This window comes from Camellia sinensis, chromosome 3 (assembly GCF_055761805.1).
Source record: "Camellia sinensis isolate YWXY chromosome 3, ASM5576180v1, whole genome shotgun sequence".
Lineage (NCBI taxonomy): Eukaryota > Viridiplantae > Streptophyta > Magnoliopsida > Ericales > Theaceae > Camellia > Camellia sinensis.
In genome coordinates, this window is record NC_138963.1 from 152,039,510 (window position 1) to 152,066,114 (window position 26,605).

Here is a 26,605-nt window from a genome sequence, read left to right on the forward strand (position 1 = left end):
ATCGGAAAGAGACTACCCAATAATGAGGTGTTGATCCAGAAGTTCGTGGCTGCAATTTTTAAACAGCCAGCCAGGGGTTGCGCCTATTTTCAAACAAAACCGCCCACCACCAGTTTAGTTAGACATCCAGTCCAGATTGCAGAGAGAGAAAATAGAAGATCTAGAGAGAGAGACAGAGAGAGAGAGAGAGAATGAGTGCGTCACGCAGCAGCCTCAAGCATCAACATCAGCCGCCGCAGACGGTGGAGCTACCACCCTTCCTCCACCACCACAACCACCATCCCAGGTATGTCCCTCTTCCCCACCATCCACCTCCTCCTCCACCAAACCCCTCCGATTTCTACCACCACCACCACCACCACCACCACCACCTCCCTCCTCCTCCTCCGCCGCCACCACCACCACCACCTATTCCAACCTCACCACACTCATACCGCCCCCTACCTCCTCCCCCGCCTTACAATCCCCTCCACTCCCAATTCACTTACCCCAAACTCCGCCCTATTGACGACGACCTTACAATTTTCTCCCCCCGATCTCCCCCTAGGGTTTTCGATCGATCCCCATTCGTTCACGATCGCCCCCGTCTTCGCATCCCCGAATTCGACAATTCCTGGCCCGATCCACCTAGGGTTCCTCCCGAAAATCGCCTCCACCACCACCGGCCCTTTGACAGTCGAATCCCTGTGTCGCCCTTTCCAACTTCTGATACCCATAGGAATGATCTACAACGTAGTTTTAGGTTTAGAGAGGATTTCATTGATGGGTTTACTCCCAATCGTACTGAAGAATTTTCATGGGCTCCAAACCATAGTCCAAGCACTGATCTTGATAGGAATTATCGTCACAATCGCAATCATCATTATGTATCTAACTCTAGCGGATCTTCTAGAAGTTTTGCATTTGTTGATTCTCATGTTGTTTCTAACTCCAATCCCTCCATAGATTTTGGGTCTAATTTGGGAAATTACGAGTCCCGTTATGGTTCTTCGATATCATCAGATAGTGATAGGTTTCTGAGTAATAAGGATGAATATAGGAGATGGGATCATGCTAGGGAGTTGCCTGATGCTCCAGTGTTGTCAGAAAACAATGAATTTGATAATAGTGATGGTCTTCGAGTTGTTTCCTCCAGACGAGTGCCTCATATTTATGATTCTGGTAAATTTAATTATAGGGCCAGTAGAGAAGGTAACCAAGAATTTCTTCACAGTCCCAGGAAGAAAATAATACAGAAGAAGAGTGCTTTACTTAGGATTCAATATGTTAAATCTCATAATAGGAATAGAAATGATGAACAGCGTTTTTCTTCAACTCGTTATGATGACTCAGACTCTACTACCTTCAGAAGTAGAGGTCCTTTTGTTTATTCCGATAACAGGATCGAGGAAGATAGAGAGGGTAGCCCAGTGGAGCTTGATGTTTCTTTTAAATCTAATGCTTTAGTAGCCAAGGCTATTGTGGCCTCTTCAAGTCATGGAGTTGAATCTGATAGGAATTTCACACCAAGAAATAGGAAGATTAGGAAACTCAAAACACCAGAGATAGACCTTTTAAATTCACCACTAACCAAACTCAGTGATGGTCCTGTGGAATTGAACAGCCCCACGTATGCTTTGGATTGTCCAACTATTTCTTACAGGGACTCAAAACAGTTGGGGGAGAATGTTATGGATTCTGGTGGTGGAGCTGCGTGTGCTATTGGTACACAACCTTGTTCCAGCGGAGCCATTGATACATCTGGAAATAGTACACTGAAAGAATCGGTTTCAGAAAAAGGTGGTAATTCTGTTGGCTCGGATGAAACATCTTCACTCAGGACTAGTAGGAAGAAGAAAGTCGTAAGCCCTCTTTCTCATGTGTCAAGGTCACAGGCAACGGAGAAAAATGTTGAGCCTGTCAAAGCAGATAAATCCGAAAGCAGTCTGCCCGCAGCCTCACATCCTGGTGAGGATGATATGCATTCAGAAGAGAAAACTGTCTCTGCTGGCATGGTTCTGGTACGCAATGTTGATTTGCAGTCTTCTCCAAATGAAGTAACTGCATTGCTTGATCATAATAAAGTAGATGAATCTAAAGTTTCAGAGAAAGACGGAACTGACATTAATTCTGGTGGATCACATGTATGTAATACTAAGAGAAAGAGAAATAGCTCTACCCATCTTTTGGGCTCATCAAGTCCTCTGAAAACAACCAAAGTTGATGAGGGTACTGAACTTGCAGATAGATCAATTGATTTGCATATGATTTTGAATTCTGACAAGAGTCCTGTTGAATTGCAGAATGGAAGTACTTTTACTGGGATTGGTCAGGTGGGTGACATTAGCCAGCAATCTTGTCGGAATGAACCTCTTGCATTGCTTCAGAATGGTCTTGTAAAAGGATATTTAGAGGCTAAGTTGTCGGTAGGAGGCAATGCTAATACCAATTTGTCAAGTCCAGAGGAAATCAAAATTCATGAGGATCACGTAAATTTATATAGCACTTTTTATGATGTCCAAAATGCTTCAAGTTCTGGCAATGAGCTTGTTAGAGGGAAACATAAAATTACTGTTTCTGACATTGATGCTGGTTCTAAGTTTAATGAGGCTACTGGATTGCCAGAAGGTGTTGCAGTAGATGCTGGTTCTGAGGCTACTTTATTGCCAGAAAGTGTTGAAGTAGAAGGAATTCCAAGTCCCTTGGTTGAAGGTAATGCTATCGTGGGTTTGTCAAAAGCAGAGGGAACCAATAACTGTGAAGGTGTATTTGATCCATATTGCTTCAATCATTATGCAACTAGCACCTCGGGTTCTGACAATTTTCCAAGTAAATCTCAATGGAAAATTCCTGTTTCTGAGATTTGTTCTCTTGATGATAGTAGCAAGGAGTCATGTCCAGAAGGTACAACTGTATTGCCTGAGAATGCTCCCACAGAAGGACTTACAAAAGCCAGGATGTCAGTGGGAGGCAACCTGCATGTTGGTTTTGGTAAGGGGGGTGCACCTAATAAGAGGAAAGATATGGATATTCAGTTGGATTTTTCAAGTCCAAGCACTAGTGACATGCCTGTGAACATGGTTAACATTGTATATCCTATAGATACAAGCTTTAGTTGTTCTGACAAGGACCTTAATTTTGCACAAGAGAAAGTTGTGGTTTCTGGTGCTGATAACTTTGATGTTGGCTCACAACCTTGTACAGACAAGGATAGCATTGTGCATGGTACTTCTCGCAAGTATATAAAGAAGAGGAAAGTATGTGTGCCAGTTTCACCTTCTCCAGTGCTGCCTCAGACCCAGGAGGAGCCTGTGAGTGGTGGTACCTTTATGTTCAATGTGGAACTGCCTTCAAATACAGATGGGGATTTGATGCTATCAGAAAATAGAATTGTGGAATCTAACATTGATACTGTGCATTCTGCTAGATTTCCAGCTTGTTCAGAGTCTACGAGTGTGTTGATTGGAAATACAGAGGCACGACCCTCATTTGATGCTACAAGTTTTGTGGGAGAGGGATTTACTGATAATGTTTCAAAACTTAAGCAGGAGTCTTGTTGCCCATCAGGACTGGGAGTTGAGCAGAAAGAAAAAGATGATTTGGTTATGATCACAATGAACCATCAAATTGACATTCTTGATATGGAAAGAGGAGGCAGAGGGGAAAAAGAAGTTGTTGCTAAGGATGTTGAGGAGCCTGGAATGCTTCACATAGACACTGTTCAGCAGAGAGATCCTTCAGAAACTCAGGCTTCAGACACAGCTCAGAGGCAACCTGTTACTGATATGGAATGGGAGAGTTATCTGCTGGTGAAGGATGGTTTACCTTCTGTCTCAAACACTCTGCCTTTATATGCAGATGGCAAGGGCATCTCTACTACCAACTTGCTGGATGAAATGGTGGAGTTTGCGCCTGATAAACTATCCAATATGGACTCTCCAGAAGCACAGTCTATTGTCACAGGATCACAGATGTTCAATGCAAAAATATCACTTGGTCAAATACCAATTGAAAAGAGTTGTGAGGATGTTGGAGAACAAGATGAGAAACATGTGTTTGAAGGTCTTTCTTCGTCATATTCCTTAAACACATCTTTGCAGACAATTAACAAGAAGTCAGGTCATGCAGTGGGTAATGTTCATTCAGTTAATGCCAAGTTCCAAACCCAGGAAGCCAGAAAAACAACTCATGGTTTGAATTCTACGAGTGGGGCAATTAACATGAGAAACAACCAGCTGACTTCAGCAGTCCCTAGGGTTTTTCCAGGTTATTCATCTTCAAAGAAAACAGCCCCATCAAGCCACATAACAAAACCCCGAACCTGGCATCGAACTGGCAATCTCTCTGCTTCATCTCATCTGGCAAAGAATTCCTATCTGAACTCTGTTCCTCCACAAGGGCAGTCATCTAGAAAAATTGGAAAGGATCAGAATGCTTACATTCGTAAAGGCAACAGTATCGTAAGAAAACCTTCTTCAGTTGCTGCAGCTCCTAAATTCTCCTATGCTTTGAGTTCATCCATCTATCGGTTGAATCCTTCAAAGATAGATGACATGAAGAACAGGACGGGAGTTAAGAGCAGTGTCGACGCCAGAAACACACCTAGTAGCTTGCAAACAGGGCTGAATGCTGCTCTTGAAAGGCCCAAAACACCACCATTACCCTGCAGCACCAAATTATCTCATTGTACGACCTTCTCTTCAGGAAATGGAGCACCTTCATCATTGGCAGATCTTCCATCTTATGGTTGCACTAACACTGAGTCAGACCCTCTAAAGCTGAAAGAAATTACAGATGTGTCAAAGCCTTCTGAGGATGCTCCAAATTCTTCTGGAACTCATGAAAATCAAACTGGTCAAATCAACAATTTTGAAAGCCAGAGTGTACAAGATGATGGAAATTCGGAATCTATGAAAGCAAGAAAGATGGTATATGTGAAGAAAAAATCAAATCAGTTGGTTGCAGCTTCCAGTTCTAGTGATCTATCTGTTCTGAACGTTGACAAGACTGAAGCCCTACCCTCCGATGGTTATTACAAAAGTAGAAAAAATCAACTCATCAGGAAATCATTGGAAATCACTCAAAATTTTGCCATGCCCGATGTTTCTTTAAACTCAGAGTGGAAAAAGGCTCCTCGGGTTATTGCAAGCAGTTCTAGTAGGAGGAGATCTGGTAAAGGTGCGTTTTCAAAACTCATTCATCAAGTGTTTTTTAGTTTTGTTTTCAAAAGGATAGATGCTTACTGATTTATAAGGCTATCTGATACTTTGTGAAAAAAGTAAATTATAAACGCATTATAGAAAATAGAAATGATTTTTTTAACATCTTGTTTTCAATTTAAATCTTTAACATGAAATGCTGCTTTTTGCCTCAAAGAAGTTGGCTACAGGTCCCAAGTCTTGTTTGTTTTCAGTATGTAACTCTGGATCTTTTGTCTGCTGTTGATTTGATATATGTTGAAGCTTTCTTATCTCTATTCTCCTTTTGCTATCATTGCTGGTCACGTTCTTTTTATCTGCCGAGCAAAAGAATGACTTCCTTATTGCATTTCATACTCATATGAGGGAGAAGATAGAGTTTTCAGTCATCACTCTCCAGGGATTTGTTCTACCAAAAAAAAAAAAAAAAAAAAAAAGGCCTCTGGAAAACAGAGAGATTTTGTTTATGGTAATTGAAGAAAGTAATATGAGGATTATTGTATAATTAACTTTTGAATGGGTTGGTTTGTTTAATCATTATGAATGTGTTATTTGGTCTAATCACAAACTGGATATCTTAACGTCATGTTAATTGCTGTTTTAGTTTTTAGTTTTTAAGGTATTTTGTGAAAAAGAGGCTATCAAGATGTGTATTAGGGTCTGTGGTTCAGTGTCAATATTAATGAATTGTGCCTTTGATCATCCACTGAGCAAAATTATCTTGTACTGAAATATATCTCTTCTTTTTTCACACGTCACTGTGATTCCATTTCCTGCTTTTCAAATTCTTCTATCTTCACTTCTCTTCTTCTCCTCTGGTATTTGTGATTAATCTTTGGGTCTGAAAGTAAGCACATATTTGCTGGTCTGTTTTGTATCTTTCAATTTTGTAAAAAATTTCTTGGATAGCCTGCTGCTGCTGATGAGGTCACATAGTTTCTTATTGTTTTGGTAGATAGTTTCTTATTGTTTTGGTGGATTTCTGCCGATTATGATTCTTTTATTATTTGTGTAATTGTACCTAATATTATCATTATTTGGAGCATATTTTTATTCCAATGCCTGTGCTTTCTTGCGAATTAACTGTGTCAGATTTAGGCTTCTTGTCCTCCATATCGTTCTTTTCAACTAAAAGGAATATATTTATGCTGTAAATAATTGTTCAGTTCCATTGGACACAATCAATAGGTAGGCAAGACTTAGGACAGTTAACATTTACAGGTTTGGCAAAGTCATATAAACCTTCAAAATTCTCTCTGGTGTGGACACTACGTGATGCACAGTCATTGAAGAAAGAGAATGCATCACTACGCCAGATGTTGCCGCACCTATTTCCATGGAAAAGAGCTACACACTGGAGAAGTTTAATGCATAGTTCAGCATCTATTTCCAATAATAGTTCCTTATCTACAATCAGGTACCTTGGCATTTAGTGCTGTTCTCTCTGTTTTTGCTGCTGGTTCCATGCTTTTATGTTATTTCTACATGTAAGACCTAAGAAAATAATGGATGATTATGTATCTTCAGTCGGGAATTGCTGCTGTCGAGAAAAAGGGAGACTGTTTACACAAGGTCTACCCGGGGATTTTCTCTTCGAATATCCAAGGTTTTGAGTGTTGGTGGGTCTAGTTTGAAGTGGTCAAAATCCATTGAAAAGAACTCAAAAAGAGCAAATGAGGTTAGTGTGGCAGTATTATTCTGGAAAACACCTTTTACTTGATTAAAATTTGAACTAATTTGGTTCACAACTGAGAAGAAATTGATTTTAATTTGCTTAATTAATCTTGACTCTGCTTTTTCATAGGAAGCTACACTAGCTGTTGCTGCAGTAGCGAAGAAGAAGAGAGAACAGAATGGTGCTGGTGCTGTTACTACTGCTGGGACAAAGAATAGAAATCATTCTTCCCGTAAGTCAGTTCATAGTATAGAGCTGCGCCCAGGTAGGCCAATCAACTGTCCTGGTGTGGCAGATACATTTTTTTGAGTATTACTGAATTTGATTGTTTTGATAAAATGATTGTTATATGCATCATCTATATATGTCAGTGGTTTTGAGAAAGATGCTCCAATGACATTATTGAAGCTGAATTTTTTTTATTCATTTATAAAACGAGTACTATCAAAATAAAATTGTAATGATAAATCAATACTATATGCGTCTGATTGCACCTTCTGTATGGTGGTGTAAATATCTTTTTGAAAAGAATGCTCTGGTGATTATAATAGTACTATAACTTTCTAAACTATCTAGCTATGTTGCAGGAGAGCGTATATTCCGTGTTGGTTCTTTTCGATACAAAATGGATCCGACGAGGCGGACACTTCAGAGGCTTTCAGGTACCCTCATCATTCATTTCTTTGTGTTTGAGATGTGCATTATAATTTTATCCTTTCTAATCCATCCTTGCTTAGTCAAAAAAAAAGAAGTCCATCCCTGTTATGCTGTGTCTCTGAGGTAGGCGCTGACAGAGCTTGAATATCTGTCATTTCAGATTTTAGATGCCAGTAGCTACAAAACTCCCCAATACTAATGATTTGTTTTAGAATAGATTCTGCATATTTCTGTTGCTTTCATCTTATGTACTCATTTTACCAGTAGTTAGATTGTTAAATGTAACTACAAACAGAGTTGTAGAAAGTGGACATCAATGCAACATGTGGTAGGGGAAGGATCTCAAAGCAATTAGTTTCTGTACTGCCCCTCGTTCCTTGCTTAATTTCTGTTACCTTTTCATCTAATAGAAGTAGGAACACAAATGTAGTAACCGTTTTGCAACAATGAATTTATTGATTCCAGGAATTCGTTTATTGTCATCGCAGTGCAGTATTAAGTGGCTTACTGTGGAGAGAATCATCTTTTCAAAGGTTTACAATTATAGCTTCGATGAACTTGATCAACTTAAGTTGGCATTCTACCTCTTTCTCTTTCAGGAGGCTGGTTTGTGAAATTCAGTATTCTGAAGAGCTGCAACTGGTGTTATGATTCATAAAATGCTATTTTCCAAACCCATTTTTCCTTTTGTGCTATTTCCCTTTTGCTTTCCTCCCCCCCACCGGAAGACTTGCCTAGAAGTTTGATGTGAATTAGTTTCTATATATTGCTTTTAATTTGAAGTCATAAGGAGTCTGCTAGTTATATCCTGGGAAAATGGTTCCATAACTACTTTTCGGAAATAGCCTATTATGTTTCGATGTCAACTTTTTATGTTTTTACAAAAACGATATTTATGGCGCAACAGGGATGCTTAAGCTTGAAAGTCTCTATGTCTTCCCCTGGGCTTGCTCGATATCTTTAAGGCAGCTTCTGATTTAATTTATTATAAGCTGAAAAATAATAAGAAAATAGAGAACGGAAATAACGTGGAGAGGTGAATGATGTATACCTTGAAATTGGTCCTTTAACTAAGTAAATTCCTTTGATCCACAATTTCTCTAACATAGTTGTTGATCTCAGCATACACTTGTTTATTATTTATGAATGATGTTATTTGGATGTTTCTTTTCTATCTAGAATTTTGCCTTATAAATTCCTCTTCATGCTCTGTGTAGATGAGGAATTATCAGACTCAGTCGCTCTTCAATCTGGGAAGGATTTAGAGAAATCTTCTGTTCCAAAGAGATTACTGATTGGCAATGATGAGTATGTTGAATTATATTGATGATCTACTTTGAATCCTTCTATAATAATCCTGAAGATTGTTCATTGACAATGATGATCAAGGAAAAAAAAAAAAACACTAAAAAGAACTAGAGAACCTTAAACTGTTGCTTTTATTGTCTACAACATGGAATTTGGTTTCATATAAATGTATTCCACTGCTGGCAGGTATGTTCGAATTGGCAATGGTAACCAACTGATTCGAGATCCGAAAAAACGAACAAGAATTTTGGCAAGTGAGAAAGTTAGATGGAGTTTGCATACTGCCAGACTGCGGTTGGCTAGAAAGAGCAAGTACTGTCAGTTTTTCACAAGGTTTGGGAAATGCAACAAGGATGATGGAAAATGTCCTTATATTCATGATCCCTCTAAAATTGCGGTTTGCACAAAATTTTTAAAGGGTTCATGTTCTGATCCCAACTGCAAATTGACCCATAAGGTGTATCACTTAACTGATAGACACAATTTGATATGTTTGATTCAGTATCTTTTATCTTATCAGTTTTCATTTTATCTTGATTGCTTTTTCACATGCAGGTCATTCCTGAAAGAATGCAGGATTGTTCTTATTTTCTTCAAGGTGTGTTTGGTGGTTTATTATGTTTTGTACAATTTCGCACAAACACAAAATTCTGACTCATTTTCTGGCAGGATTATGTACCAATGAGAGTTGCCCTTATAGACATGTAAATGTGAAGGCAAATGCCTCTATTTGTGAAGGTTTTCTGAGGGGCTATTGTGCCGATGGAAATGAGGTATTTCTAGAATTTGGTCGTTATATTTCACTCAAAATTATTTTCTTTCATGGGAAAAGAAACTAGAAAATTTTAAATCAAGCTGTGGGGACAAAATTAACTATTGTTTGCACTTCATTTAGTTGTACCTGGTTACTATTCTAAAAAACTACTATTAGGTTGGTTTTAGCTGTCATTTTTAACTGTTTTGTGTCCATTTAACTAACAGAAGCTGGCATGGTGCTAAGTTTAGGACTGTGATTTACTTCATTTCTTTGGGTTGGTCTAAATTATGGGCTGATTCAATTCATAGCCCTTCCCTGCTAATGGTGTTTGATCACTGTAAATATTATACTGTTTTTTAGATGAGTACAAAGTTGTTGACCCCCCATCACATGCACACAACCCACTTAGCTTGAAACAAGTAAACGGATCACAATCTCTCAACTTGCAGTGTCGAAAGAAGCACAGCTACGTCTGCCCCATTTTCGAAGCAACAGGAATTTGTACTCAAGGTTCCAAATGCAAGCTTCACCATCCCAAAAACCGGAACAAGGGAAAGAAAAGGAAACCATCTTCTGGAGAACAGAAAAATGCTCGAGGTCGTTACTTTGGTTCCAGGAATAGGAATATTGATGTTTCTTCTGAGTACAGAACAGCGGTGTCAGAAAAGCACTCTGCAGAGGATGATGACAACGTTTTCTATCAAGAAGGAAGATTTTCTGATTATATCGATCTAGGTTTATGTGATGAAGAGGTTGGAGAAATTAATGATCCATCTAGTGATCAAACGACCATGTTTGAAGGTGAGCTGACAGATATACTGTTAGATGTTGATGAGCTGATTAAGCCCACTTATGTAGTGAATAGGAGAATGATGACAGAATCATTGAAGACTGCTGGCAATGTTTCCGTGGAATCTAGTAGTAGATAAGGCGTTGGAGTACTAGGTATAATCTTCTTTTTTCTGCAGGTGCAGATCAATTTTGATGTCTTATTGATAGTGTACGCTACTGTTGTAGGAATGCTCAGATGATTTTAGGCGGGAAAAGAGTAAGAAAGAAAGAAAAAAGGAAAAAAAAAAAGAGAAGAGAAACAGTTTGTATAGTTTGAAGAAATTGAGCAATGAAAATTTGATTTTCCCATCAGTTGTATTATTTTATTGTAGAGTATGCTTTTCCATACCAATCCTTTGATTCACCCGGATGCGGCAACTATCTAGGTTGAAAAGAATTTATCATTATATATTATTGTTATCGTTGTTGAAATGAAGTTATTGAACTAGATCTGTGAAAATAAATTCTCCTCTTGGATTGCCATTGTCATCCGTCTTTCTGATACAATTCTCTGAAAATAACTGGTCTTTCTGTAATTTTATGCAATTTTGATACAATTTTGTTGACACCATGTTCATGAATATTGATCTAGTGAGTGGGTCAACAAAGAAGTGGAGTTGTGGTAAATTACAATCTTATCTTTCTGTAATTATTAATTAATGCGGGACACATGTCAACAAATAAGAAGAATGAGCAGCAGGTGGCCTTTGTAATCTCTAATAATACTGAGACAATTTCCTCAAAATTACCAAAAAGTAAAAATACAATAGTCATATCACTTATGGTGTGTTTGATTGGGGGATTTGAGGAGGGATTTAGAAGGTGTGTGAAACTATATGAAATGTAAGTATATTTTATTCATATTTCACCTAACTTTTCCTTTTCCCTTTCCAAATTCTTCCTCAAATCTTCCAACCAAACACAACATTAAACACAACATTAATGAACACATTTTGGAGATAGTGGGACACTTACATGTTAATGTATGAACTTACATGTTAATGTATGAATTTGGAAGTAGGACTTCAAATAGTAATAATGGGTTAACAAGGAAACTAAAACACACTAATTCATTCATTTCTAATCTTTTTGTTTATTAAACTCTTATATCAATTTTGATTCCCAGAATTAGTAAGTAAAAAAAAAAAAGACGAAAGGACAAAAGAAAAAGCCTTCAACAGTGTATCAAATGTACCAGGCAAGCAATTTTCTTTCTTCTCAACCACACATCCATACACACTCTGACTCCCCCCTCTGATAAGAATAACAAATCTTATCCACATAAAAAAAAGAGTCTCTAAAATCCATTCCCTTCCATTCCATAAGACAGACTACAAGCAAATCTTCATACCCACAAAACCCAACAGCAATCTAGATTGAACCATGGCTGCAACTTCCTCTTATATGGCTCTAACAAAGTTCTCCATGTTAGGCTGGTCAGGTGGGACCAAAATGAACCTCAAAAAGAGAACCATGTTCTCAATCTCAGCTCAACAACAACAAGAAACAGAAATTCAAGAACCAAAGGAAGCAAAAGTAGAAAAAGAAGAACAAGAAGCGAAGCAACAAGAAACAACATCATATTACAAGGAACCAAGGCCAGTTGAGCCACAGTTGAATGTGAAGAGCAAGAACTTGAGCAGAGAGTACGGAGGACAGTGGCTGAGCAGTGCCACGCGCCACGTCAGGATCTACGCCGCCTATATCGATCCTGAGACCTATGCATTTGATCAGACTCAGATGGATAAACTCACCCTTATCCTTGATCCAACCAATGAGTTTGAGTGGACTCCTGAAACTTGCAACATGGTCTATGGTTACTTCCAAGAGCTTGTTGATCACTATGAGGTAATTTTTTTTTTCTTTTTTTTCATGTTTTTAATCTTAAGAACACAATATTCTAGAGGTGGTGTTGATTTTCATGGTTTTGAAACAAAGTGATAAAAGCGAATAATTAGTAAACAGAAGCCAAAAAGGTTCTTATCACAACTTCTAGTAATGAAGTAACTATCTACCAAGGGAAAAACTGGAACGAACTCAAAAATTTCTTTCCAGTGTTTGGAACTTGGATTTAGTAGGGGAAAAGAGAAAGGAAAAGAAAAAGTAGGAAAATTAATTTTCTTTTTGTTTTTCCTCTTTCTTAAATAATGTTTTCAGAAAATATAATGATAGAGTAAATCATGGAACAGAGAAGGAGAAATGACATTTAAAGCTAAAATTTCTAACAATCTTTTATACTCTCTCTCCCTCCCTCCCTCCCTGTCTCTCTCTCTGTCTCTCTCTCTCTCTCTTCATTAACCTCACCTAGTAACAAAATTTCCAACATATTGAAAATCTCCTGAATTTATCCAGCTATTTTCATAGCAAAATTTTTTTTTTTTTTATAAAATTTCTTGTTTATATAGAACATTTTTTTTATAAAAAATTTTCCAACATAAGTTTATTTTATTAATCAAAAAATTTGAGGTTCTTAAAACTGTACGTATGTTTTCTCAAATAACTCCCTAGTCAAGAAATATTTCAATGTCGAATAATTTTTGAATCTCAATTCTCAAACACATGAACCAAACAAAGTTTGGTGGTTCACTGAAATCATATATTTGATTCTCAATATGATTGTGAACTCAAATCAATCCCTCAAAATAGGCTGTGAAGGTCCTGAAACTCGGTAGGTAAAAAAAAGGTACTGTTTAATTCAGTAAAGCTACGACTAAGAACTCATACACAAAATATCAAGAAAAGCAATGTATGATACTACATTGTAAGTCACACCCACTGTACAGGATTTGAATATATAGAACCATACATTTTTTATTTATTTATTTTTGATATTTCTCGGCTCTTGGTTCTTAGCATTACTGTTATTTCCAAGATGTATGAGAAGGTAGGAACAGATCTTGCAACTGGAATTCTAGCACCAACCACTTTCATACCTTTGTATGAATTATATGTAACCGACATACAATGGCAGTAATTTAGGGCAATAGAAACCGTGGCAGGGATCCTTTGTCCAGATCTCCCGTCCTCGTCACAAGGACCCTCTCCACCACACAATCAAGCTAGATAGACACAAGGTGGCTTGGAACAGAGAGGATAGGGAGGAGGGCCAAGTAACAAGCAACCAGGATCCCTGTTGCATCCATATAGCACCACCTATTGTTGTTGCCTGAGATTAAAATGATATCTCCGGTACAATTTTCATGGTGTCCTTCAGACATTTTGGCAAATAAGTCTAATGCATATGAACTTCAAAAAGACATTATGGCACGATAGCACAGTTCACAAAAGCAGGCAAGGAGGGCACTGTTGCGCCATTGCAAAATATTCATTTGCTTTTACTAAAAAACAGAAAATTTTCAACTTCCTGTCCTTTGCAATGCTTAATTTCACAGTTGTTGAGACACTTAAACATTGTCTGTTGAATCAGGGAGCCCCATTGACAGAATACACACTCCGGTTGATTGGTTCTGATATAGAGCACTACATAAGGAAGCTGCTATATGATGGGGATATCAAATACAACATGAATGCAAGAGTCTTGAACTTCAGCATGGGAAAACCAAGAATTGGGTTTACTTACAAGGATGACCAAATCCAAGATGTAAAGCAGTAAGTTCTGAACCAAAAATAAAACATTTTGATATTCTTAAAAAAAGAAAAAGAAAAAAAGAAGTCTTAAAAAAAAAGTCAAGTTGTCCCATCTATTATATATATATATATATATATATAGATAGATAGATAAAAAGAACTTTAGTCGAAGCAGTACTTCACTATGACACCAGAAGAAATTGTCAGACAACCTTCTCTAATATATCAGACTTCAGAGCATAGGCAGAATCTTCTAGCGATTTCTTGGCAACACTTCCAAGTATGAGGGGTCTAACCATGGACGGAATGCATCTTCATAAGCCAAATTCTGGCACAATACAAACCAATAAAATAATCAGAAAATGCTACTGCTGAATGGAAGAAAGCAACAAACCATCAAAATTTATGTACTTTCATGCTTATATATGCTACTATAAATTATAATGGTCATGCGTCAACATGCAAATTCAAAATCATGAAATACCCAAGCAGCCCCATCCTAAATTCTTTTAATGCGAAACATCAAGCCCATTGTTTATGGATGCAACACCTTTCTGTTCAATAAATTTAGTCATAAACTTCGTAATTTCCACATTATGCTGTCTGAAGAATGCTGACAAGCTAGAAACATACATGAGCCAAAAATAATATGAGAGCGTGAACACACACACATACATAAACAGAGGGGGAGGGGTGGAAATGAATTTGAGCTGTTATTTAGTTCATGGAACTGTTGTTATTGGTTTCACTTTCCCAGTTAAGACACTATGAGTGCTAACATCTGAACTTTATCAATGCATTACTTTCGAATTCTATCCTCCAACGGTTTACAAATCATTATTTTAGACAATTTCACCAAGTCAGCTCATGCATGGGACAACCTTTGTACCCGATTATTTTTGAATTCTATTCTCACTTTTTCTTTTTTTCGTTTCTTTCATTGCACTTCAACTCTGTTACATTTCTAGTGGAGTGGAGAAGGATTTCAAATTCACAATTGAAGCAGATAAGTCACATGGGGCACATGAACACCCTTTGTTCTTATTTTCATTTCCCTCGTCAAACAACACCTCACAGAACCACACAAATCCTTTTCTTCAAATTTGTAAAGCAAGATCTAAAAAATCAAAAGAGTGACTCAGTGCATGAGACTCTTGCTAAAGCAGAATTTGGGGAGGGCAACATCTACTTGGTCTTTTACCGCCATTTCTGCTAGACTATTTCCACGACTTGAACCCACACCAAGGATGCTAAATTACTGTCAGGCCAATCCGCCCTTTTTAAAAAAAACTCGTAATAAAAATAAAGTATACTCTTGCCATGGTCACAAACTAGTAATGTCTCACCATGAGAAAAATCTCTACTATCAATTTCTTAAGTAATTTTTTCCTTTTCTTTCTTTTGTCTTCTTTCAGGTTTAAAAAGTTTCAGTGCACCAGTTTTAACTGTTCACAAATTGACATGCTCACATGTCAATTAAAAATTCATTTTTTCTCTTTTTTCCTTAGGGGTAAGGAATAGGAGATGCGAAAGATTTAAGTCCAATGAGCATTAACAGAGAGATCAGGGAAGGTCGTGGACAAAGCGGTGGAGGCCTCTGGCTCAATTGTTCAGTTGGAGGGAGAAAATCTTCAGCAACGTCATTGCCAATAAATGCATGGAATCCCAATTTAGGAAAGGAGCTTCACTTTACTCAGTAAATTGGCATGTGAAGAAGGCTCATGGCCTTGCAAATTAGGAATTCATCGTATATTTCCTCAAAGGATGGTCCCTAGAGACAAATGGGGGAGTTGAGTTACATTGTTTCAGTGTGATCATTGAAGCTTCTAGTGGATTGGTTCAGAACGCAATTGACAATAAATCAATGATTGACAATAAATCGGTAGATAATAAAGCAATTGACAATAAATCAATGATTTTTTGAGGTGTATATTGTGATTTACTTGAGATTTTTGAAAACTTAGTTAACATACTTGAGAGTTAAGCCAGCATCTAGTTCAAAATAAAAATAGTAGAGTGAATAACTCTGGGAGAGGATGTGGATGACGGGCTGTAAAATTAATGTGGCCCTAGGTTTACAAACATGAACTAATATAATACAAATGGAGAACTTCATGAGTTCAGAGCTAAAATGCCCAAAAATTAAGCGAAGAAATTCACCAAATGATCTCACAAACTAAGTTGACATATCAGCACAAAAAATTGAAAAGAATATTTAGGAGCCAAACAATCTCAAAAGCACCTAACTAACCTGGTTCAAGATTTGCAACACAAATTAAATACCCAAGGATAAAGTTTTTGGTGAAACCCTATAAAACAGTAAACAATAGGAACTAAGTGTTGCACGTGACAAGGAGACTAATATGGAAACTTTAAGTATAATGTAGGCAATGATAGAAGAGTGATGAAAGGAACAACCTCACCATGAATTGTAGCAAATGCACAGAATCAGAAGGCCTAATACCGTGATAAAATTATCTAAAGCATGGAACTTTTTTTATGATACTACCCTTAAATAAATCAAAAAATATATCACTCCAACAGTAGTCAAGGCACGAGCAGATTATCCTTGTTAAGATTACAAGACTATTTGAGATTTAAAAACAGAAAGAAACCCACACTAAAATTTTTTTTTTAATGGTAAATTTAGTCATCAAGAGAGAAAGAGGAAGAGAGCAAAAGTGGAGAAACCTTCAACCCACCAAATGGGTCAACATTAGTAAGAATCCTGTGACTGGGAAGAGAGGGAGGCGGAGAGAGTGGCTTGGCTTTAAGTTTTAAATGGATAAACAATACACTATGGTCATTAACTGTAGGTATCTTGCATGAGCATCATTGAATTCTACAATAACAAAGCTTGACATGGAGCAAAAATGTGTGTTGCCATCTAGATATTGAATCACTAATTATTAGGATTTTTTTTATTGAACTAGATCATCGTCTTATCAGATAAAATCATAGTTTTACTAGATCAGTCGAACTCCAATCTATTAAAAAGACTAATAACACGACAAAACCTCTTAGCATGAATCATCATTTGATACATATAAGGGGGACTTATGTATAGATTTTAATAGGTGAACTTATTGTTCAATAGGTTTTGTGAGAATTAATGGCATTAGTTATCAAACACTACTAAAAAACGTTACTAATTGTTAATTTTCAGCGATAGATTGGAAATTTTGTCACAAAAAATGTAACTAATTATAAGTTTTAGCGACGGTTTAAAAAAAGATGGCTACTATTAGCACCTAACTAATTTCTTTGGACTCTCATTTCTTTGAATCCACATCCTAAACTCTAAATTTTAATAAGATTTATTTGAACACTCCACTTAATACCAATTTTATCAATATTCATAATATCATCACACCCAAGTGCACACCCACCTAATCTTGCACACCCTCTCTTCTCCTTCTCTCAACAAACGATGAACGATTGAGAGACGATTGAGAACAACAAATAATTGAGAGACGAATCGACTTTCCCTCTCTTCTTCTTCTCTCATAAACGATGGTCTATTTCTCCTTGTCACCGTGAATAATGGTATCTCAGTCGGAAATCTCGTCAAAAATCTCTTTGACTTCTCTCAAGTAACCTCAACTTCCCATCACACACACACACACACACACACACACACACACACACATATATATATTTGTTTATTTCGGGGTAAAACCCTCAATACAAGGGGGTTTTAGAGGAAAAACCTCAAAAAAAAAAAAAAAATAGAAATAGGGAAAAAATCCTACAAAATGGAACCATTCAAAATTCCAATGCTGAACAAAATGTTTCTATTCAGCACTGTATTATTGAATTAAATGTTTCTGTTCCGCACTATTTATTGAACAGAACCTTACCAGTCGACAAATCAGTACCGAACCGAAAACGATTCAGAATCGTAAATGCAAGATAGATGAACTTACCAATGCAACGCCAACCTCATCAGAGTTGTTGTCATCGTCCTCCATTGCTCTATAAGTATCAACGAATGGTGAAAACGACCACAAATATAGAAACTTGGGGTCTATAATAGGTTTGTTTACAACGTTAACTGATTTGGAACACCAAACACATTTGAAACCATCAAATAAAATGTTAATTGATTAGGTGGTTTTAAATATTTTTCATAGAAGATGAATAAGTGTGTTTAGGATGGTGATGAAGAAGAATCCGGTTAGGGTTTAGGCTGGTAAGGAATATATATAGATGGGGATGGAGGTGAATGTACAATATTGCAGAGTGTCATTCTAATTATTTTCATTTGGTGGATGGTTGTTCCTTTAAAAATTGTCCTTTAATTTAATTTTACTTCAGGGTATAATTGTAATAAAAAAAAAAAAAAAGAATGAGAATTTGGAGGTCCAAAGAAATTAGCATCACTCTAAAAAAATGGTCAAAAAATAACTAATTTTTAACTTTCAGCAGTAGTTTGAAAAATTCGTCATAGAAAAATATCACTAATTGTAAGTTTTAGCAACAATTTATAAAAATCATGATCAAAAAAAAAAAAAATCACCAATTTTTAATGATATATGCAAAGAATTGTCACAAAAAATTATTTTTAGCAACAATTTTACCAGGACTTATTTTTCAATAGAACTTAATGGGAATTAAATCTAACTATTAAGATCTATTGATAATTTACCCTATATATAATAGATCTGTTTGGTACAACTTTTTGTAAGTTGAAAGTTGATGATCAGAAACCAGAAGCCAAAGGCACCCCCCTCATAACTTTTAATTATTAGCTTATTTAAACTATTTCTGCCTGATAAACTATAAGTAGAAGTTACACTAAATAATCTGGCATAGACTCTCAAAAATTTAAAAAAAATAAACAAACATAGGTGGTGTTTGGGAAGTTTGTGTGTTGGGTTTTTTTTGATTTTTTTCACTATAAGACAAACTTTTTGCAAAACCAAAAAAAACAAATCCAAACAAAATATCACACCCAACCCCATAATCATTTTACTTTTTCTCTCACAAACATCACATCCAACCACAAAAAAACCCAACTATCTTCCCAAACACCAAAAAAATTTTCTCCAATAAAATTCTACAACTAAAAAAACCTACATAAAAACCCACTTCCCAAACACCCGCTATAAGCTACTCATATAAGCTGCATCAGCCAGAATGTAGTGCTTAGTCATACTTTTTCTAGTCAACAAAGAAGCTTTAGTTGTAGTTCATATAGCAATCCCACTGAAGAACTAATTTGACAAAAGATGAAGCTTGTTTACACTTCAAAATTTTGTACTATTTCAAGTAAAAAACACAAAATAGACCCTCCTGAGTACTGGCTAAGCACTACCACCAAAAAAGGGAAGGAGACTACACCCTAAAGACTCAGAATTAGTAATTTTTGATGTACAAACAACTTTATTAATCTGATTCTATGCACGTAACTGAAGGCAGTGCTTTTTGAACTACAAAATACTGATAACTTTGTCTTCAGAGCTTATAATCCCATACTCGACAACAATTCATCGGTTAAGAAGTTGCTCTTATATCATGAGTTAATTGATAATCAAATATAGCCAAATCAACCAAACGCAAAACAAGCTACAGTAGATAAACACTCACCTCCAGCCAAAAGAAAAACCCACGCAAGAGATTCAATACTTTGCGTCGATCAAATTTGACTGCATTAATCTTCCTTTTAAGACCTGCCATGATTTAAAAATCAATAAATTATAAATAATAAAAAGGCCATCAAAAAAGTAAAATCGACTCAATTAGTAAAATATAAGAGAAAGAAAGGAAGAATAGCTGAAGAAATATATAACATTACTTTCTGAAAAAAAAAAAATTGTTTTTGGTAGTTAAGCATGTGATATATATAATGAACCAAGAAGAAAAAATAAATACAAGGGAAACCAAGGATTACCATATAAAAAAACATGAAGAAAGATATTGAGAAAAAGACAACAAACTAAGTGAAAGGAAAGAGAAATCATCACAATAGAGATGAATGTGATAAATCCAAGTTCGAAAGCAGTCATGGGCAGGTGTGAAATAGATACATAAATAACAAACAATCAAAACGTGAGGCAAAGCCAAATTTTCAGTTCAGCTCTAAGGATAAATCTCCCAAAGTGGTAAGCATATGATCACCAATATTCAGGTCACATCTTTTAACATTTGAAGATAACAAAAGATCCAATTTTTTTTTTTTTTAAAATCTTGACAAGGGATCCAAACATATTTTTGAAGGCTTTTTTTGGTCAAACATCTAAGCCCATGCCAAACAGGTTAGACTTTTTGGGGCTAAAAGACAGGCTTTTAATTTCCAAACTAGGCCTGATAAAGCAATCTGCTATCATTCGGCTTTTGAAAAAGATATCAAAACCTAAACTGAAAAGGGGAAAATCATAACATTAAATAATGCAACACAATGGTTGTTTAGCACATCACACACATTCACATAAAGAATTGTATTTACACAAACACCAAAAAAACAAGATTAGAGGATAGATCAGGATGGTCAAGCCTAAAAAGTGATTGAAATATGACCATGACTAAAGCATAAAATGTGTGAGTTTGACAAAACATATGATCCAATTTGGGCTACTTTGTTCCTGATTTTGGATCCTCATGTTGTGACTGGATTGAATTGTGTTTGGACATGCCCAATTCAGTAATGAAACATTGTCCTCTGGGCTTGAGGCGGGTTACTGGTGACAAATGCAGTGAGGCCAACGTGGCAAGCAGCTCCACTTTGATTTGTGGTGGTGGTTTGGAATGAAAAGAATAGGTCTCCACTCAATGGAGAAAAGTTGCCAATTTTGAAGCTTAGCAAAAGATGTCCACCTTGGTTATTTGACTTATGGGAATCACATGTACAGGAAGGTATTGGAACAATAAGGGTACGTTGATATGGTAAAATCTAAAAAAATGGAGTACTAAAAAGTATTTATTTTTGATTTGAAATAATGCAAAAATTAGTTAAATAGTTTAGTTGGTTAAGATCCCACCTACAATCCACATTTACATGCCAAAAGTAATGTATAAATGAAAGTTAAATGTCATTATATTAAAATACCTACGAACCACGGCTTAATTTTAAAATCATGCTAAGCTAAGCATAGAAAAAAAAAATCTAATAAAACTAACTTCACCTCTGTATATAAGAAAATATTAGTCCTGCTAAGATACGGCTTGCATATATACTAGGTACCTCTAAGATACGATAAAAATTAAGAGAAAAAAGAAGCACGTGTTTCATGTATCCGGTATGCATATAGAAGTACCATGCAAAGTATGCATATTTTTTGATGTACCCATGCTTCATTGCTTTACATACATGATTATGCCCTCTTGCATGCTATGCCAATAAAATCTTCTCATTTATCAAAGAAAAATGAAAGAAGCAAAAAGGATAGGTAACTTTGTTAATCATATTTGGCACTGATGCAACCATGTGATGTCACAATAAAATAACTCACCACTTAAAGTTAATGAGCATTCATGGAATTAAATTTTCACATTGTCTTATCTTATAATGGCTAAAAAAACTCAGAGAAGAATGACCATACAATGGTCACAAGATATCAGATCATTACAAGATTACACATGGAATGCTTATCCAGAAACAGGAATGTGAACTTCAATGACACAATAAAATCATAGAAGCTATTGAGAAAAGCAATATTTGACACTGGGTAATTACTCACCACTGTGGTGATTAGGAATCCAAAAATTCAGGTGCTTCACGGAAACAGTTAGTGAAATAAAAAAATAAAATAAAATAAGAAGAACGTTCGTAAATATAGTTTGCAACAATGAAGAATATCTCTATTCCCAACTTTAGCTAACAGTTTTGACTATGGAAGAATGGATGTCCATCATGTTCAACAAATAATCATAAAATTACACATTGAATAAAACCTACATTTTCAAATAAATACAGTTCTTTCTCTGAAGTTGCATAAGTATATATTCTCTAATCTGGTGGTTTTGTGACTGTTACACCATACCACAAGTGTAGTGTCACTCAAAATAGAATAAATCAGAGCACTTCCAATCACCAGAAAAACCTGTATGTGGTATTCAACTTACTCATATGCCGATCAAGATAAGACAAGTTGCATTCATCCTTCAAGTATGATTTTAATGCTGCAGGTCCACGTAAATCTCTATGGCGTCCATCCATCTGCTTCCGCCCATTTATAAGTCGACAAAGTGTTTCATATTCCTCGTTGTTATATGGTTCTCTGAGTTTAGCCACGAGCTTATCTCTGAACTCAGAATGATTGCCTGTATCAAGACTTCCAAGGAACTGCAGCTCATCTTCTTGCATCTTTACAAATGCAAAAAAAAATTAACCATCTATCAAACCAGGGTAATCCCCGGAGCCCCCCCTTCCAAGCTTACCTAATTTAGAGTATTTTGCTAAAAATGTAAGAAAACAAATCAAAATTACACCATAGAGGAGGTTACTTACAAATGAATCAATTTGTTTTGAAGTTTTAAATGGGTTAAAGTTTCCTTTATTAAGATCAGAAGCATTATATGTCATAAATACTTCGGAATCAGAACAACTTTCAACTTTATGTCCTTCACATATCACATCCCACGGGCGGGCCTACAAAAAAAAAATTATACATACGTAAATCAGTGTAATTTTTTTTATTTTGAACACCCTAGTGCACTCCATTGAATACCCAGTTAGCTCATACCACTTTGTTGAATACCCAATCCATAACCTACTAAATCTTATATATTAATAACTGTAACAATAGCTTTATTATCATCTAAAAAAATTGCATGACCAAATAAGAGATCAGTAGATGAATGATTATTTGATTACATACATTAAAAATGATGTATATGATAGTTTGATAACAAAAATACTATGAAATGATTTCAAAATATGAAATATCATCGAGAGTAATTGTAATCTACTTGTTTATTGTTGGAACAATCCTATCAATATATTAGAATACTTTTGGTATGTTTAAGAAATTTAAATTTGTGAATTTGAAAAGCATAAGTTTTTGAGATTGGGTTTGACAGTACTTTTTTGCTTTTTAAAGATAAAGTTGTAGCTAAAAAAGCTAATGTGTTTGGCAAATGCTAAAACAACTAGCTTTTTATTACTAGGAAAGTCCACATAAGTTGATGTGTTTTTTTTAATATTTTTTGTCAGTACTATTTTTTTAAAAGATAGTTTTCAATTTTTATTTTTTTTTACTTTTAATATCTTGCCAGACTAGAAAGACTTAAAAAGCAGAAAAAAACAAATTGAAAAAAAAAAATCACTAAAGAAAAAAAAATTGAAAAAAATGTTACTTTTTAGCAGTTACCCAACATAGATGAATCTTGTTAATTCCCTTCCCCCCCTCCTCTCTCAATTGCTGACTAAATAAGCTGAAAACAAATTATTTGGTTTTTTATTTTTATATAGCCAAAAAGTGACAAAAAATTGTAGCCAAATAGGGCCTGAAATGGTCTACCTTGATAAAAATTCCTGGATCTGCCATTGTCACCTGTTCACCGGCTTTCATTGCAAGAACTGTGCAATCACCTTCCTCTTTGCTCAAATTCAGTAAAGTCTGATAGTCTTCATCCATCACTATACTAGTTTCGGTTCCTTGCTCACATTCAGTCTTGAAAAAATGATTTGCAAGAATCATGCAATCACCTTCCTCTTTGCTTAAATTCAGGAATGTCTGGTAGTCTTCATCCATCACTATATCAGCTTCCGTTCCATGCTCACATTCAACCTTGAATAAATGATTTCTGTTTGTCTCACTAGAAACATGATTTACTTGTTCAGAGTTCAAATCCTTCTCCAACAGCAAATCCCTTCTTTCTATTCCTATGGCATTCGTCTTATTGTTTGAGGGATCCAACATATCTTTGCTCACAACATACATTGGATTGTCTTGGGTTTTTATATTGTCTTTTCTTGAAAGATTCCTCAAGTCTTTTTTCGTTTCCATAATCATTGTATCTGGAACTTTCATCAATTTTCTCAGAGTGGGTAACTCACGCTCGTCATCCAAATCAACCTCTACTTCATACTTTCTACGTAAAGACATTTTAATATTAATATCAACTTCAAGCACATAAGATTTTCCATCTTCTTTCAACTTCTCCAAGAACATCTTATACTGAGGGTCTGCACGGTCATCCTCATCACTGCGATCACCATCATCCCTCTCTTCTCTCACAGAATGCCTAAATTCACTATTACCTGGTAAATGGTAAAGAAATCTCTTGTAATCCTCATCCATTCCATCACCATCACCATCTCCATCATCCCTCTCTTCTCTCACAGAGTGCCTTAATTCACTTTTTCCAGGCCTCTCTTCCCTCACAGAGCGCCTAAATTCACTCTTTCCTGATAAATTGTAAAGAAATGCCTTGTAATCCTCATCCATTCCATCACCATCACCACCATCCCTCTCTTCTCTCACAGAGTGCCTTAATTCACTATTTCCTGGTAAATGCTTAAGAAATTTCTTGTAATCCTTATTCATTCCATCATCCAACCGCTTGACTTTTGAGGTCCTCCGCAATGTGTCACTGCAAGTATTAATATCAACATCCCAGAAATCAAACCGCTTTCTCTTCAACTTCCTTGCCAATCTCTCATCATACACAAAATCAAAATCAGACCCACCAATGCTCCCCATTTTGGCCCACCAAATCAAAATCAGGCACCTTAATTAATGAAACCTTGTCTCCCTATTTTCACCCCTTAACCAATCCACACTATAAACTTGATGGACAGAAAAAATCTTTCTGGTAGAAGAGGCAAAAAATAAATAAATTTAAGGTTAGATAACAAAAAAATCAAGCAATAAACTCAAAAATAGGCATTTCCGAAGTTGCACGTATCAAGATATATAATTTAAATTTAAAATAAAATAATAAAAAAAAGAAAGATCTTCAACTGTTTGCTAAAACCCAATTTGCATGACATCCGAACGGTAAGAAAGCAACTTTACCCTTTTTTTCATAAAATCTTATTAAAATTTTCCAAATTTATCAACCAAAAAAAAAAAACTTGTTTTGACCATTTTTGATTAAAGAAAACCCAACTCCAATCCTTACTCTGATTAAAATTTCATCAAATCTGAGAAAAAATATGAATGTTGGGAATTTAGTGAAGGATTTAGTTCTTGATTTGGTGAAAAAATTGCCGATCCATTTGACTTGATAAAATGGTTAGAGCAGATTTTAGCATTTTTTTTCATCAAAATTAAATTTGATAAAAAAAAATGTAAGAAGGGTTGAAGATTGGTGCAAGAAGAGTCACAAACAATCGATGATACAAGTTCTACATTCATACTCGTATAAGCATACATTCAATTCTTGATAAGTATATGTATATGCAGAGAGAGATTGAGACATACCAGAAGAGTGAGAATTGAGTGGGAGAGAGAATCGCGCTGTCTGTGAAGGGGGTGTATAGTCCACTCCCCATGGCATCAGGCACCTCGTCCCTCTCGAACACAAGTGTTGGGATTCTCTGTGATCCTCTTGTTAGTTTTTCACTCATGAGAATTGATTATTTTAGTTTTTTTTTTTTAATTTTTTACTAAAATAATATGTAGAAAAATAAAAAAAATATGTGATAATTTATAAATATGGCATCTCTTTTGTTTATATCTGACTTGAAGGTGCTATAAAGCTTTTGTGGACTCGTTACAGCACTCGCATTGATAATTTAAATCATTTAATGTGTACAATTCGTTAAGCATTTAATTATTATAATAATCACTTGATTAGATTAAATTTGTATTAATCATATATATGATTTTTTTAAAAAAATTATTAATACAAATGTGATCTAATTAGGCGATTATTGATATCCAATCAATGTAAATTTTAATAAAAATAAAAAATTTGACAAGCCTTACATATTCAACGGTTCATACTATCTATGCGGGTTTCATGGTCGGCCACGAAAACCCAACAACACCTTCTAAGGCTCCGTTTGGCAAGAGCTAAACGGGGCTTTTTTGACTATTTTAGCCACAAAAGACAAAATAGGCTATTTTAGCTACAAAAAACAAAATATCACATCTAACCCATAATCATTACATTCTTCTCTCACAAAAAAAGTCAAAAAAGTCAAAAAGCCAAAAAGCCCTTCCCAAACCAAACTTTTTAGCCCAGGCTAAAATAGTCAAAAAACTAAAAAGCCAACGTACTTCCCAAACGGAGGCTAATTAACTTATTGTGATTTTTTTTATGATTGACTTTTTAATTTTTTAACCAAAACTTCTAAGACTCCAAACGGCTACAACCATTAATGACCTAGATTTAATTTTTAATATCAAAATAACGTAGTTTTGATTTACAAATTTTAAGAATCAAATAAAACAAAAATAAAAGTGTAGTTGGGAAAAATAAATACTGTATATGAAATGGTAAAATTACCCCCATTCGATTGTATATGTTCTAATATGATTTTAATAAAAATATTCGGGAAAACATTAATAGGGTTGGGAAAATTACAGGATAGGAATGTTTTTTAAGATTAGAATAAAGTATAAAATTATATTATCAAAATAATTGAATACAAGATTAGATTAGAATAAAATATGAAATTATATTATCAAAATAATTGAATTTGAAATTAAAAAATTGCAG

General features: G+C 35.4%; 3 protein-coding genes across 8 annotated transcripts; 2 read left to right on the top strand and 1 right to left on the bottom strand.

The window, feature by feature from the left end:
* Window positions 1-10,717, top strand: LOC114303593 (Zinc finger C-x8-C-x5-C-x3-H type family protein). Of its 4 annotated transcripts, none has more exons than XM_028248729.2 (10): window positions 1-5,157; window positions 6,366-6,594; window positions 6,705-6,855; window positions 6,982-7,117; window positions 7,440-7,514; window positions 8,727-8,817; window positions 9,004-9,274; window positions 9,373-9,415; window positions 9,487-9,590; window positions 10,024-10,717. In XM_028248729.2, exons 1-10 carry the CDS (start codon window positions 192-194, stop codon window positions 10,501-10,503), a joined length of 6,546 nt encoding a protein of 2,181 aa, XP_028104530.2. In that variant the 5' UTR covers window positions 1-191; the 3' UTR covers window positions 10,504-10,717. The 4 variants fall into 4 exon arrangements, with proteins under 4 accessions (XP_028104530.2, XP_028104532.2, XP_028104531.2 ...); XM_028248731.2 differs by having other exon boundaries at window positions 6,982-7,084; XM_028248730.2 differs by having other exon boundaries at window positions 6,399-6,594.
* Window positions 10,136-15,923, top strand: NDHM (subunit NDH-M of NAD(P)H:plastoquinone dehydrogenase complex). 2 transcript variants are annotated; one of them, XM_028248734.2, is made up of 3 exons: window positions 10,136-12,253; window positions 13,833-14,014; window positions 15,409-15,923. In XM_028248734.2, exons 1-3 carry the CDS (start codon window positions 11,789-11,791, stop codon window positions 15,512-15,514), a joined length of 753 nt encoding a protein of 250 aa, XP_028104535.2. In that variant the 5' UTR covers window positions 10,136-11,788; the 3' UTR covers window positions 15,515-15,923. The 2 variants fall into 2 exon arrangements, with proteins under 2 accessions (XP_028104535.2, XP_028104537.2); XM_028248736.2 differs by having other exon boundaries at window positions 15,502-15,923.
* LOC114303595 (uncharacterized) lies at window positions 13,923-25,604 on the bottom strand. 2 transcript variants are annotated; one of them, XM_028248733.2, is made up of 7 exons: window positions 25,363-25,594; window positions 23,455-24,748; window positions 22,443-22,583; window positions 22,058-22,298; window positions 19,583-19,665; window positions 16,245-16,302; window positions 13,923-14,321 (listed from the first exon to the last, which is right to left on the bottom strand). In XM_028248733.2, exons 2-7 carry the CDS (start codon window positions 24,637-24,639, stop codon window positions 14,308-14,310), a joined length of 1,722 nt encoding a protein of 573 aa, XP_028104534.2. In that variant the 5' UTR covers window positions 24,640-24,748; window positions 25,363-25,594; the 3' UTR covers window positions 13,923-14,307. The 2 variants fall into 2 exon arrangements, with proteins under 2 accessions (XP_028104534.2, XP_028104533.2); XM_028248732.2 differs by lacking the exon at window positions 16,245-16,302 and having other exon boundaries at window positions 25,363-25,604.
* Window positions 25,605-26,605: the final 1,001 nt, after the last annotated feature.

Excerpts from the sequence above, each read along its gene's own strand:
- LOC114303595 (XM_028248732.2), bottom strand. The coding sequence starts at position 24,639 with ATGGGGAGCATTGGTGGGTCTGATTTTGATTTTGTGTATGATGAGAGA. Across the intron at positions 22,584-23,454 it reads ATCCAGGAATTTTTATCAAG|GCCCGCCCGTGGGATGTGAT; the intron begins GTAGACCATTTC and ends TTTTTTTTGTAG. Across the intron at positions 14,322-19,582 it reads GGTTTTTCTTTTGGCTGGAG|AATTTGGCTTATGAAGATGC; the intron begins GTGAGTGTTTAT and ends GTATTGTGCCAG.
- NDHM (XM_028248734.2), top strand. The coding sequence starts at position 11,789 with ATGGCTGCAACTTCCTCTTATATGGCTCTAACAAAGTTCTCCATGTTA. Across the intron at positions 12,254-13,832 it reads AGCTTGTTGATCACTATGAG|GGAGCCCCATTGACAGAATA; the intron begins GTAATTTTTTTT and ends CTGTTGAATCAG. Across the intron at positions 14,015-15,408 it reads CAAATCCAAGATGTAAAGCA|GTTTAAAAAGTTTCAGTGCA; the intron begins GTAAGTTCTGAA and ends GTCTTCTTTCAG.
- LOC114303593 (XM_028248729.2), top strand. The coding sequence starts at position 192 with ATGAGTGCGTCACGCAGCAGCCTCAAGCATCAACATCAGCCGCCGCAG. Across the intron at positions 5,158-6,365 it reads TAGGAGGAGATCTGGTAAAG|GTAGGCAAGACTTAGGACAG; the intron begins GTGCGTTTTCAA and ends CACAATCAATAG. Across the intron at positions 8,818-9,003 it reads TTACTGATTGGCAATGATGA|GTATGTTCGAATTGGCAATG; the intron begins GTATGTTGAATT and ends CACTGCTGGCAG.